The 13654-nt window shown below is 39.4% G+C and overlaps 1 protein-coding gene across 2 annotated transcripts in view; it reads right to left on the bottom strand.

Moving 5' to 3' along the window:
- The window catches only part of TCEANC2 (transcription elongation factor A N-terminal and central domain containing 2), a 36969-nt gene extending 23529 nt beyond the window's left edge, over window positions 1-13440 (bottom strand). The window contains exons 1-3 of one of the 2 annotated variants that reach the window (XM_036911183.2): window positions 13082-13440; window positions 12511-12666; window positions 2968-3109 (exon numbers count right to left, since the gene is read on the bottom strand). In XM_036911183.2, the coding sequence (XP_036767078.1) occupies window positions 2968-3109; window positions 12511-12612 (244 nt within the window). In that variant the 5' untranslated portion in view covers window positions 12613-12666; window positions 13082-13440. The remainder of the gene's footprint in view (window positions 1-2967; window positions 3110-12510; window positions 12667-13081) is intronic. The other variant, XM_036911182.2, reaches the window with a different exon arrangement.
- Window positions 13441-13654: the final 214 nt, after the last annotated feature.

Below are 13654 nucleotides of genomic sequence, written 5' to 3'. Positions count from 1 at the left end.
TTAAAAGAGACAGATTTCGAGGGAAAAATAAACTTGTAAAAATGTAAAATAGTTTTGAAATAAAGAATTCAATAAATGGGTTAAATAACAGATTAGAGTGAGCTGAAGAGAGAATTGGTGACTTGGAAATCTGAAGAAATTGCCCAGAATTCTGCAATAGACAAGGAAATAAAAATTATGACAGACAAGCTAAGGGATATGGAAAATAAAAGGTCTAACATACTTCTAACTGTAGAATCCCAAAATGAAGGAATACAGAGAATAAAAGAGAGGCACTTTTGAAGAGATAATGGCTGTAAAACTTTTACAAATTAACATAAACCTTCAGATCCAGGAAGTACAATATATCTAGGCTAAATAAAAAAAATACATGCTATGGTAGCCAGTCTATAAGATAGCGCCCCCCCAGTGATCATGAGGTTTTATATCCTCTTAGTATTTATAAACCCTAGTGTGGTTGCCTCCCAAATTGTACCAGGGTTGGTCTGTGCGACAAAGAGAATATGACAGAAGTGATTGCAGGTCACTTTCAAGATTAGGTTATAAAAGATACTGTGGCTTCCATCTTGGTTGTTCCCTCTTGGATCACTTGTTCTGGGGAAAGTCAGCTGCCATGTCATGAGCAGCTGTAAGGAGAGGCCCATGTGATGAGGAACTGAGGCCTCCTACCAGCAATCCTTAGTGAGCCATCCTCAGCAGATCTTCAAGCTCTGGTCAAGCTTTTGGATGACTGCAGCCCCAGCCAATAACTTGACTGCAACCTCTTAAAAGACTGAGCCAGAACCACCCACACAAGCAGCTCCCATATTCTTGACCCTCAGAAAAACAGTGTGAGATAACAAATACTTACGCTGTTATGTTTTGGGGTAATTTTTACACATGGATAGATAACAAATACACATGTTAACAGCAGTTTTGAATACTCTGTCTAGTCCAGACTTTTTCTCCAGCTTCATTCTTGCCACACTCTCTCTAGTTTATTACATCTCAAACACACCAAACTTTAAAGTTTCTGAAATGCACCATCTTCTCCAGTTCCAGTCCTCTATACAGTTCACATGATGTACCCCGCCTGACACATTCTCACCCCCTTCTCTCTACTCTCAATGCATATACTCCTTTGATTAACCTCTTCCCATCACCACAGCACTCATCACATTGCATGATAAATCTTGTTAAACTGTCTGTCCTTCCACTAGACTGCAAGCTCCAAAAAATGGGAAAACCATTTGTCTCCTTCATTATTATGCCAGTACAGTTCTTAGCACAAAGAAGGTACTCAGAAAATATTTTTCCCTTATGGCCCACAAGACAGGGACAGGCAGGGGGCTAAAGGTGGAAGAATGTAAACATTTTCAGGGAATGATCCAAATGAATCTTTGGCCTAGCAACGGACACAACTACAAAGGGACCAAGAAATCCCTATTATTTCATACAACCTCAGGTTTAGGGAAGGCTTGGGGTAGGGTCAAGACACAAAAGTTGGATAGTTTCCAGCTCCTCCTAAGTCAAGCCCCCTTGTTGTGGTTTCATTATGATCCTTGAATTGAAATCTATGAACATCAGACACACCCATTCTTAAAAGCACATTCACAACTGTACTCAAAAAACAAATACATTTTTAAAAAATTACCCTCTGTTCTAGATTTTAGGATAATTCCAGCCTTTTCTGTTCATATTTAAAGTCTGACCATAGATGGTATTTGTGGTCTGTGCCTAAATATGAACATATACATACACATATGTACATATATACATTTCATAAAATATTAATCACTAGTACCCTCTACTGGTGGAAATACCTTATTGGCTCATGTGAATGGTCTTATTGCCCTCTAGTGACCACAACCTATAAAGAGAAAATCCAGTAGCAGATGGGAGAATCTCCTTGGCTATAATGATAGGGTTTTATGTTCTTTAAGCATCTAATTTCCTCAGATTCCGGTTTATATTACAGGGGTGCAACTCTCAAGACTCTCGGGGGTCTCTCTGGGGGATTTCACACAGCTCTTGCCAGCTGTTAGCACCAGTCTGAAGCTGCTCTCTCTCTCCTGCTTCTCATGAACAAGAGGTCATGGGGAGACAGAGAAGGTAATGGTTGCGCCAGCAAGGGCAAGAAGAGCAGCTGTGAATGACTACCCTAGACTCCCCGGGGAGTTGGGAGCAGCTTGAGGAACACATGTTGGTCCTCCCTCACATATTATTCACAGCATGTACTGTACTAAAATGGCAATTCAACCTGGTCCCTGATTTACCTTTTAAGTATCTCCAATGCTATGTATAAATGATATAGCAGCAAATGTTGCTATCATTTCATTTTTATAAACCATGCTTTGCAAGACAGATTAGCTACGATTTATCTGAAATGTCACCTCTTCTATGAAGCCTTTTCTAATTCCCCAGTGTAAGTGACTGCTCTGTCCTTTGGCCCAGCATATTGCTTGTACAGATCAGAATGATACCCAGGACATTATTTATATGTTTTTATTTATAATTTGTAATATTTTACTGCCCCCAATTGTCTACATGCTTGTTTCTCCACCAGACTCTAAGTTCCTTGAGGGCATGAACCATGTCTTGTTCATTTTTGCACACTCAGCACTAAACACACTCAAAATGTTATCCCTCGACAACTGCTGGTTACCAGTCCATGAGGTAAGTACAGAAACTGAAGTACACATTTAGAAACTTTTATAGCAATATGACAGAGTGACTCTACATCTATTCAATCTAATAAAGAAAGTAGGGCTTGTATTTTATATATTTTCTTTTCATTTTCCAGTAATTTTTATTACATTATAATAAAGTATTGGTCTGCAACCAATGGAGTATCTTATAAACAATGGTCTTTCACCAGAGATAGTTTGAGAAGTGCTGATATGATAGGTAACATTTGAAGGAAATAGGAAAAGAAGAAGGCAGGAGACAAAATATAAGCACTTTTCATAAAATTCAGAAGGAACATACCTATCCTTGTTGACTTTAACACTTCTCTGGAGGGTATTTTCTTCTTTAATTCTTGTAAGGCTTCAACTAGATTTTCCTTTGTTTGATCAGGAAGCTCCAACATAGTTTTCCATCTTTTTATGTCTTCTATAACCACAACTCTCTGGGAAAAAGAAAAGTCATTTTAAAAATGGGACATTTTCATTAGAAAAACATCTGCCTTCACCTGAGCTAATGGGGCTCCTACTGACATATGAATTATTGATTATGACCTGAACCAAAGCACAGTGTGTACGATGGTCCCAAATGATGGGTAATTGCTTAAAAGCAGGTCCTGCTCACTGCAAATCAGGAAGAGTTACATCTATGAGGAAAAGTGCAAGTTTTAATCTTACCATGTCAGATACCACTGGGCACTTAGCAGTGAGAGGCAATAAGGATGAGAAGAAAAGAAAAACAATACTGAGTTGAATCAACCCTATAGTTCACTTAAGTATCTTAATTCATAGGCAAGAACAGACAGCAGAGAAGTCATAAGGATGTGTTTATTTTAAAAACAAAAAGCACACTTCAACAGCTCCCCACTTCCTAGATGATAAAACTCAAATTGTCTTGTTTGAAAAATTTTTTTAAACTTCAAACACAGAAAAAAGTATAGGATAACTCACTATAACTGAAGTTAACATTTTGCCATTTTACATAAAATAACAAAACAAAGTTTCATTTGCCTTATACACTTCACCACACCCATTCCTCTTCTATTCCTTGAAGAAATTACTACTTTAAAGTTGATGTGCATCTTTCCATTAAGTCTAAAATATTAACAACTAAGGAATCTGGATGCAGGAAATGGGGAAGTTCTTTGTACTATGTTGTGACTTTTCTGTAGTTTTGAAATTATTTCAACTAAGACTTTTTTTTTAAAGTAACTGGGAGATGAAAAGTTGCTTTTACAACAAAAATCGTCTCAGGTGGTTATTATCCTGGTGAGGCAGGCCCAGTTGGGGGCTGGAAGGGGGCACAGTAAGCTTCTGGGATGTTGTTTCTTTAACTGGAGGCCAGTGACACAGGTGTGTTCATTTTGTGCATGAGTATCTGTGAAGATGTACACTACCGATTATGTCTACTCTTCCACACCCCTGTGGTAGTTCAATAAAAAGCAACCAAGAAAGTCTCAACTTCCTCCCCTGGCTGGGGTCTGCTTCCAGCCTAGCAGCCCATGGTGGGAAGGGATATCTGACCCTCTATTTCCCTATCTGCTTGTTTGCTCTGGTCTCTGACTTTTCCTGGTTCAAAGTTGATAAAAGAATAGGTAAGAGACAGAAAAATCTTTACTCTGTTATGATAGTATGCTAATCAGGCTTTAGTGCTTGCCAGACGAAAAGTGGACTTTTTCTCTTAAGAGATGCTTTTGTTTTTCCCTGGAGAGTTCCCACTGTTGAGATCTAACTTACAATTCCCATAACATTGGCAATTCTTCTTTCAGCCAATGGCTTACAAGTTCATCCTAAATCCCCAGTTTCTGGCAACCCACTTCACACAGAGTTTCTCTGACGGAGTCCCACTGCCCTCCCAAGGATCCTTGTGAACCTAGTGGCCCCTTTAATTCAATTCCAGGCCAGCCAGCATTTTCTCTGCTATGCCTACATCTTTGCCCTGAAAAATCTGAGGGTAACAGCCCTCCCAGCACAGCACATCTTCCTCTGCTGTCAGTTGGCTATTCCTGTTTTTAGACTTTCCCAGGCACAAGTCTGGTCTCTGTGTCCACCAACTCCAGGAACTGAGGTCAAGTTCTCCAAGTGAAAAAGCTACAGCCCTTCCATTTTATCCAAAGATATTCTCTTTCCTTTCTTCCTCTAACTTCAACCTTCTTATAGCCTAAGGTAGGTGTTGGGTTCAGGATTCCAAAACTGGTCTTCATATACTGCCTTTACGAATTACGTAAAGATGGTCTAGAATCTCATTTGGGAACACCATTTGATATCTTTTGCTTTGTTCTCAGCCTTCATGGGCCACAGCCAAAATTGAGACAAAGTACTTCTTTATGACCTGTTGCAATATAAAATAGTATTATTAGTGTCAAATGTTATGAAAAATAAATAAATGATGTCAGATTAAGGGGATATTTTCAATAGGAAGATGCAAAATATATCATTCTGCAACTTGCTTTTTTCACTCAATATATTTTCTTGATTTATTCACACTGATATACCCACTTGATCCACTTTAGTAGTAACGGATAGTATTCCATTACTTTTATATATATAAATGTCTTGGAATTTTAAAATCTATTCCCTAATGGATATTTAGGGTTCCCCCTACCCAGTATTTTTCCTGTTATAAACACTGCTATGATGATCTCCTGCCTATGACATTGTCATATTCTATCCTCCATCCCTTGACTTTCAACTTTTCTGGGTCATTATGCTTTAACAAGCCTAGGGCTGCTTCACTTTGTCCCTCTCCCCCCTTGCCCCATGTCCCCTTATCAAATCTGAGAATCTCTTTTTATAGGCACAGATAATCTATTTGTATTAATTATGATTACTGTTATAAACAGATATTTTCTTTGTTTTTCTTTCTCCTTTCTTAAAATCTTCTAAAACAGTCTGAGTTTTCTTTAATCTTGTTTTTTCTTTATGGTTTGGAAGTTTTACATTCTATTTCTATCATTTTAGTGTTCACCCTTACAATTTTTAAGATGTATGCTCAGTGAAATCTATACTGGTACCCTCCTCACAAGCCTCTGCTTCAGAAACCCTATTAGAAACATACATAGCTTCTTTGTCTGTCCTTCCTGTCCTTCAACTGTTCTTTCACATGTCTCTGTTCTTATTTCTCTGTGATGCTTTCTAAGTTATTTCCTCACATCTATCTTCCAATTCACTATTTCTCTCTGGAGCTACAGCTTGTCATTTAGTCTGTTCAATGTGTTTCTGTATCAACAAATATACATTTCAGTGGACAAGTTCTGTTTTTGTTTTTTCCTCTAAATCTGTCCATTTTCTTTTCATACTTTCCTGTTCTTATAGTTTTATTTCTGTGCACATTTAAAACATATCTAAGCTCTCTTTCAGATTGTTCTGTTATCTCTATTTCTTAGCATAGAAATTCTTTTACTTATATCTATCTGCTAATTCTCCCTCTTGGTAATTTAGTTTCATGTAGAGTTTGTAATTCTGACCATAAGTTCATCTTTAACAAAGGCTGAACCAGGAATCCTGGGTACTGCAGGCTTTGAAATGTCTTAACAGGGAAATCTCACATTTGCCTTTGCCAAAGCCTCTGGATTTCCCTGATTCTGGACCAGTTTTTATGTGAATTTTTTTCAGCTTTGCAAGATAGTATGAATTAAAAACATGCATATATATATATATATATATATATATATATATATATATATGCATATATGTACCCTTACTCCATGCATAGTAGTTAAGTATGGAGTTCTAATTTATTATAGTCAATTCTTTTTCCATCCAAAGCCCTGATAAGATCACAATCTTCATGCTGTTTCCTTAGACTAGGGATGGAATTCTAGTCATTATTCACAAACATAATAGTCCCGTTTTGGCTCCTAGCTTCATGTGGTGTTATTAGCCTGAGGCTCTATCTTTAGTCTCCTGGCCCAAACGCTAAGCATTATATTTGGTTTCCAAAGAACTACTCAGCTCCCACTTACAGTTCAGGGTTTGGATTTTCTCTCTCATCCTGGCACCTGAGGATTTCTCTTTCTTACTTTCAAGCACTTCTCTGTATTAGAGACTTTTTATCCAGCAGTTCTAACATGGTTGGAATGCGGTTAGGGGGTTCCACATCAGATCATTCCAGCATACAGAACGAGAGAAGCCCAAACTCTCTTTGGCATGGCATAAAAGGTCTCACATGACTTGGCTTCTAACATCCTTTTCCACCTCCTCATTTACTCCAGATACACCAAACTATTTGAAGCTGCCTAAATGAATCACAGCATTTCATACTCTCTGACTGGGACGCTCTGTCTTTGCTTCAACCATGTGATACACACCTATGTATTTTTTAAGACTCCTCATGCATCACCTTCTCTGTGAAGCCTTTCTTGCCTCTTTCCTACCACATTTGACCACACTCTCTCTTGGGTCCTCTGCAATCTGTACAGACTTGTATTACTGCATTTGTACTTTCTGTACATACTTACCTACAGGGCTCTCTTCCCTACTAGACTATGAGCAACTTGAGGGCCAGAACAATTTCTTATTTGTCTCTATCCCCAGTGCACAGCAGATGTAACTGAACAAAGCCCTTGAGGACCAAGTACAGTTTTCCAATCTTAAAATTAGTGTAGAAATAGAAAAATAGAGCAGTCAGTTCCACAGCAGAAAAATTTTATATACATCAAAGAATGTTTCCTTATTTCTGTCCAAATATGGGCCCTCAAACAAGTATTTCAAGTCCTTATCTGAATTATTTAGAGAAACAAGGGAAGCGGACACAAAATATTAATAGGGAAACTACAGTGAGTAGTGGAATGTTACTGTCAGAAAGAAGATGTACTATCCAATATACCATCTGGTCTTACAGTTGTGGATGGCTGAAATATCAGGCTGAGAAAACCAATTAGGGAAAATGGTTCACTTATAAGCAATAATGTGGGTACCATTCTACTAGTGGGGCAGGGGACAACATATTGATTGGCTAGTCATTCCTACAAAGGGAGGAAAAGTTTATAGAGCATTCTGAAGTGCTAAACCTAAAACAATTAGCATATTCTAGAACCTTTTAATAAAAAAATATCCTACTGCAACCAACAGAAGAAATCACTTTCCCTAAAGGGTGTAAGAAGAGATTAAACAAATGAACCTTTACCATTCAAATATATACTACATGAGCTCTATTGAGTATCTTTTATTGAATGTAATAAGGCTATGGCAAAATTACTTTAATACACTGACATTGATAACAGAAGTACAATGGTCCTAATATTCCAAGATTTTTACACCTCTGCTCACCACTTGGAAACCTCCACTTTTTTAGCACCCTGTAGGGGGTGAATCTGTGGAACAATCTGTGGCACAGACTGTCTAGTTCAAATTCCAGCTCTGCCACTTACAGCTGCATGACCTTGGGCAAGATACTTAATCTCTCTGTGACTTACATTATTCATCTAATATAAATGTTAAAAGCATCCATTTTACAGAGCTGTTATTAGATTTTAAAGAGTTAATATATGTAAAGCACTTAGCACATTTTTTGGCCCATAGACATGGGTTCAGTAAATGTTGGTAGTAATCACTATTACTATCACCACCATCATCACCATCTCAACTCTAGTTTTACTACACAAGCCTCTCCTTTTTTGTACATGAGAAGAGGGAACCTATTTATCAGTTTTTACTACACGCCAGGCACAATGCTTAGCCCTTTCATCATGCATTTATTTATTTAGCCCTCCTAACAGCCCTGCAAGTTAGATTTTATTTTTTCTGATGTTACTGATGAGGAATTTGAGACTTGAACATTCAGCAGACTCTCGGTATTAAAACATTAATGCTCATGTGTGGGAATAAGTCACTTGGCAGAGAGTGGACATAGATAACTCTCTAGCATTCACATTTTTTCCCATTTATTTATTTATTTTGGTATCATTAATATACAATTACATGAGCAACATTGTGGTTACTAGATTTCCCCCATTATCAAGTCTCCACCACATACCCCATTACAGTCACTGTCCATCGGCATAGTAAGATGCTATAGAGCCACTACTTGTCTTCTCTGTGCTATACTGCATTCCCCGATCCCCCACAACATTATGTGTGTCTAGCATTCACATTTAACTCAACTTCTTTTTGTTGTTGTGCACACATGAAAGTAAGCATGGGTGCATGTATAAAGGAAACAGTGAGTACCATTTGTTAAATGGTTATGTCACTAATTCCTTCTACCTAACCAAATCTCTCCATCCCTCTAAGGTACTCTGGCCACTAAAAACAGATGCAGAAGCTCTCTCCTCTCAATAACCCTTACTGTCTAAACAACAATTTTATAATGGATCAACTATGGTTTTGTATTATTACTTATTAACTTCTTACGATATGATCCCTCTAATAGGAAGTCTCATGAACACTCAATCTTTGACCTTAAATTTCTCTTATATTCCTTAGAGTACCTAGCATAGTGCTGGATATAACGTTGTTTCACAATATTTGTAAAACAGTTTACTATCCAGGCCCTGCAAGAGCATCCCCAAATGAGCAAGATTATTGTTTATTCAATATATTTTTCCCTACAATGCAGCACATACCATGTTAGCACTTGCAGCAGAATCAGAACACAATAAAGATACTGCAGTCCCAGTCCTTAGGAGTTCATAGTAGACTGAGGAAAACTATAGGAAATCAGATAGTTACAATATACTAAGGTAAGTGTTATAACAGGTATTTAAACCAAGTGCTAAGAGTACTGAAAAGGAAAGGATTAACTCCCCTAAACAAATCAGAAAGCATTTCAACATTCACTTATTTAACAAACATTTACTGACCACTTAATATGTGCCAAGCACTGTGATAGGCCCAAGAATACAGAGGTAAATAAAATACCAACTTATAATCTAGGATTCACTGGGCAAGTTACACTTGAGTGGGTTCACATGAGTAGGAATTCACTCTGTAAAAAGAGAAAGGCTTCCCAGGAAAAGGGACCAGCATTAAGTCAAAGCCCTGGAGACACAAAAGAGAATAGCTTATACAGTAAACAGCAAGAAATGGAACGTGGCTGGGATGCATTCCTGTGAATGAGGAGCTACAGGGGATGAGATGAGAAGGCTCACTGGGGCAGAAAAGGAAGAGTCTCATATGCCATGCCAAGGCTTTTAGAATTTTTGTGCATTTGGTCACTCAAAGAAATGTACTATGGCCTGCTACATGCCAAACTTCTAGGTGCCATGTACTGGGATATAGAAAAATCAAAATCAGGACATGGTCTTTATGTCTTATTTCAGTAAGACATAGTCTTTCAAGAAGTTCAGAGTGCAGCAGGGCACAGGCACGTACAGAAACACTTATAATACAGCACAAGTAAGTGCAATGATGGGCGCATTTTTAAGATACAGGGATGGCTTAGAGAAGGGAATGATTAGATTATCTCTGTATCTGGGGGACAAAAGGGTGGTCAGAAAAGACCTCATAGTAGACTCTTGAACTAGGTAATGGTGGACAAATAGGGTTCATAAGGTAGATGACAGCAAACACTTGCACAGCACTGAGCATGTTCCAAACATTTTTACATATGTTAACTCACTCAAACCTTGTATCTACCTTATAAAATAGCTATTAATCCCATTTTACAAATGAGGAAAGACACAGAGAAGTTAAATAACTTGGTTAAGGTCACACAGGTAGTAAGTGGCAGAGCTGGGATTTTAACACAGGCAGTTTGGCTCCAAAATCTGTTTTCGTAATTACTAGATTGCCTCCTAAGACAAGCAAGTAAGGCCATTGCCGGCAAACAGGACAGCAGGTGCAAAGGTACAGGTGTGAAAATGCAGAGCATCTTTGGGAAATTGTGAGTGGTTGACCTAGGATGGAATGTAAATAAGAAGAGCAGCAAGGGATGAGGTAGGCAGGTGCCAGGTCATGGAGGGCTTTGGGTGCCAAGTAAAAAAAGTCTTTATAGGCAATGAAAAATCACTGAAGGATTAGACAGTGAGATGACCTGAGTAGATTTTCTTTTCTTTTTTTTTTTAAGATTTATTTCTCTGGCTTAAGTGTGAAGGGAAGAATGACAGAGGATGCCAAGGGCAGGAAGACAAATTAACAGACCACTGTACTGCTCTAGAAGAAAAATAACAAGATCTTAAAATTAACATGAGAGATGTAAGAGAAGGAAGGATTTTTAGGAGGCAGAACTTAAAACTGGATATAAGGAAGAAAAAAGTTAAGTATGGTTTCTAAGTTATCTACTCCCAATCGGCATATGAATTTTGAAGTAAATACACAGAATAAAGAATGAGGTTGGAAGAAAAGCTATTGCATTTAAGGGGAATGTTATTCCATACACCTACTGTTCGTTCTAATTCCATGCCCTCAATGTGACTTACTCTCATCATCACACTCAGTGATTCTCAACTGTGAGCACACAGGAGGAAAAAGGGCAGGTGGAGGTATATTGAAATTTAGGTGTTTATAATTGAGTGCAGGTGTAGTTCAATTACTACCAATTTTTTTCCAGACAGTCTGATGTCACAGTCCTGCCCACCACCATCCCTCACTGAGAATCACCATTGTATACAATTATCCATGAATACTCTGACAAAACAGAGACAGCTGAAAAACTTGAATATGTTCCATAAAGTCACAGAACTGCAAGAATAGGAGAGATTTTGATGACCATCTAAAGTTCAGTAGGTCTCAACCAAGGGCTGCTTGGAAATCTGTGGGGGAATTTGGGCTATTACAGTGGCATTTAGTGTCTGAGGGCCAGGAATGTGAATTTAGCTTCCTACAACTCGCAGGACAGTTCCAAGTAAGAATTATTTTGCCCCAAATGACAACAGTGCTCCTTTGAAGAAATTCTGATATAGTTCAACCCCTGTATTTTATAGATGAGGACAAAGTAAGATTTCAGGGAAGGAAATGACTTGCTAAAGATCATCCAGTTGAACAGTAAGGCCCAGAACCCAGGGCTTCTGTTTATACTCCTCTTCACTGCTTTCTAATCTGGGACTGGTAAGCCTGCGCACATCTAGGAGAGGAGTCTGACTAAAGCATATGTCAGGTACTCAGAATACTACCTTGCTATCAGTTCTTTACACATTTTCTCACCCTCAGATCTGGGCTGGAGATGCAAGTTTGGCAGTCATCAGCATGGGAAGCCTTAAGATGAATAAGATCACTCTGGCCAAATATGTAAAATGTGACAAAGCTCTGGGGAGCACAAACATTAGGAGTCTAGAGGAAGAAGAGGTACCAATAAAGGAAGCAGAAAAGGAAATGTAGGAGAGTCTCGAAGACAAAGGGAATTGGAGGCAGTTTTTTGTTTTTAGTAAAATAGTTACTTTACCATTAATTGGGTACCTATGTTCACTGAATGACTGTTTGTTTCCTCTCCTGTATCTATTCCTTGCCTTTTCTTTGCTTGACTTTGCAGACAGTCTATTAAAACAGTCTCTTTCCCAGTCTCAGCTATAGCTGTGATACAGTTCTGGACAATAAGATATGAGAATATGATACCATTATCTTGTACCCAGCCTTACTGAGTTTGTACAGGATACACAGAATGATATTTGACACTTTAATATTCCTAAGAGCCAAGAAAATTTTGCAAAAGAGTAACTTAGGAGGCTTGTTGTACCAGTCAGCAAAACAAACCACAAAGCCAAAGTAATTACAAGAGCATAACAGAAGAGTGAGGACTGATAAATAGAAGACAGTATACAGTATATGGGAAAAACAAACTAGTAGTCAGGAACACTTTGGGGAGGAAGCATATCAAGAAATAACTCATAGGTCTTCCATAGTAGAACTCCCAACCGCCTTGCTGTCACAGTCCTTTGTATGTTTTCTCAATACCCAAATCCCCTCTCACCTTCAAAGATTCAATCGTGGCCTGCTTGTAAATCTTTTCTCCAGGATCTTTCTTCTGAGGACTATTCTGGATTCTAGGCGTTCGGATGACGAATTTATCCATTGCTAGGGGACTTCAACTACGACTCCAACTACCTTCACTTGTTTGCAGCGTGTTCTGCTCAAGAGAGGTAAGATTCTAAAACGTCATCAAAACTGCGGTGATGTGTATTCCCTTAAGTGACATAATTGGGTTCTATACACTCTAGAAGCATTCCTGAACTATTAGAACTCTTGGGTGTAATTCACAGGAAGATCACCTCCTGAAAAAAAACATCTTTCAAATAACTGAAACTGTATACAATCATCGATCTACTTCCTGAGTTTGGAGGTGCCTAGCTTTCGTAAGTGCACGCTGTGTAAGGGATTCCAGTATTGGGCCAGGGGTTGAGCCTAGTAACTTATAAAGCCTCTTTCAACTAGGTTGGGTTGTTCCTGGGTTAGAGTTCCACTAGTTTCAAAGACGCTCTTAACAACTACCCCCTCCATGCCCGCAACTGCAAGGGTTCTAGTGAACAGCACCCAACTACCACCTTCAGGTCTCAGCAGGGTGCTCAACAAACAGCCACCTTCAGGAACTGCTGGGTGGCGAGAGGGTCCCAACCGAGACGGTCGAGCTCTGGATTCTCGAGCAAAGGGAAACACCATCTTCCCTCTCTCCTCAGGACTCAGAATCCCAGAAAGTGGAACCTAACAACGGTGTGACATGAGACCCACCAGGAAAAGCAGCCCTGCCAGTAGCTGGGCCCCTTCACAGCGCACCCACTGACCACCCAAGCCTGGATTAAACTGTCGCTTCCTTCCAAAGCCGCAGCTCCTCGGAACACTCTCTGCCAGCCCTCAAAGAGCCCCGGGGCCGCAGCAAACCATTTGGCCCACAATGCACTGCGCAGGGAGGGGCGACGGAGGGCGCGCCCAGGGCGGCTGTAGTTCTCCAAGACCGACTTTTCCGCCCGCACAGTGCGCCTCCTGTCCGCATAGAACTACATGCCCCAGCGTGCCCCGCGAAGGGAATGATGGCGGGCCTGCCAGTCGCTTTAGGACTCGCGATGGTTGGTCCCACCCCTTCTCGCCAACCTAAGAGAAGTTCGTTGACCCAGTGGAGG

The sequence above is a fragment of the Manis pentadactyla genome, chromosome 4 (genome assembly GCF_030020395.1).
Source record: "Manis pentadactyla isolate mManPen7 chromosome 4, mManPen7.hap1, whole genome shotgun sequence".
NCBI classification, from domain to species: domain Eukaryota; kingdom Metazoa; phylum Chordata; class Mammalia; order Pholidota; family Manidae; genus Manis; species Manis pentadactyla.
The sequence above is the reverse complement of the archived record's forward strand: the minus strand, read 5'-3'. Positions and strand labels throughout refer to the sequence as shown.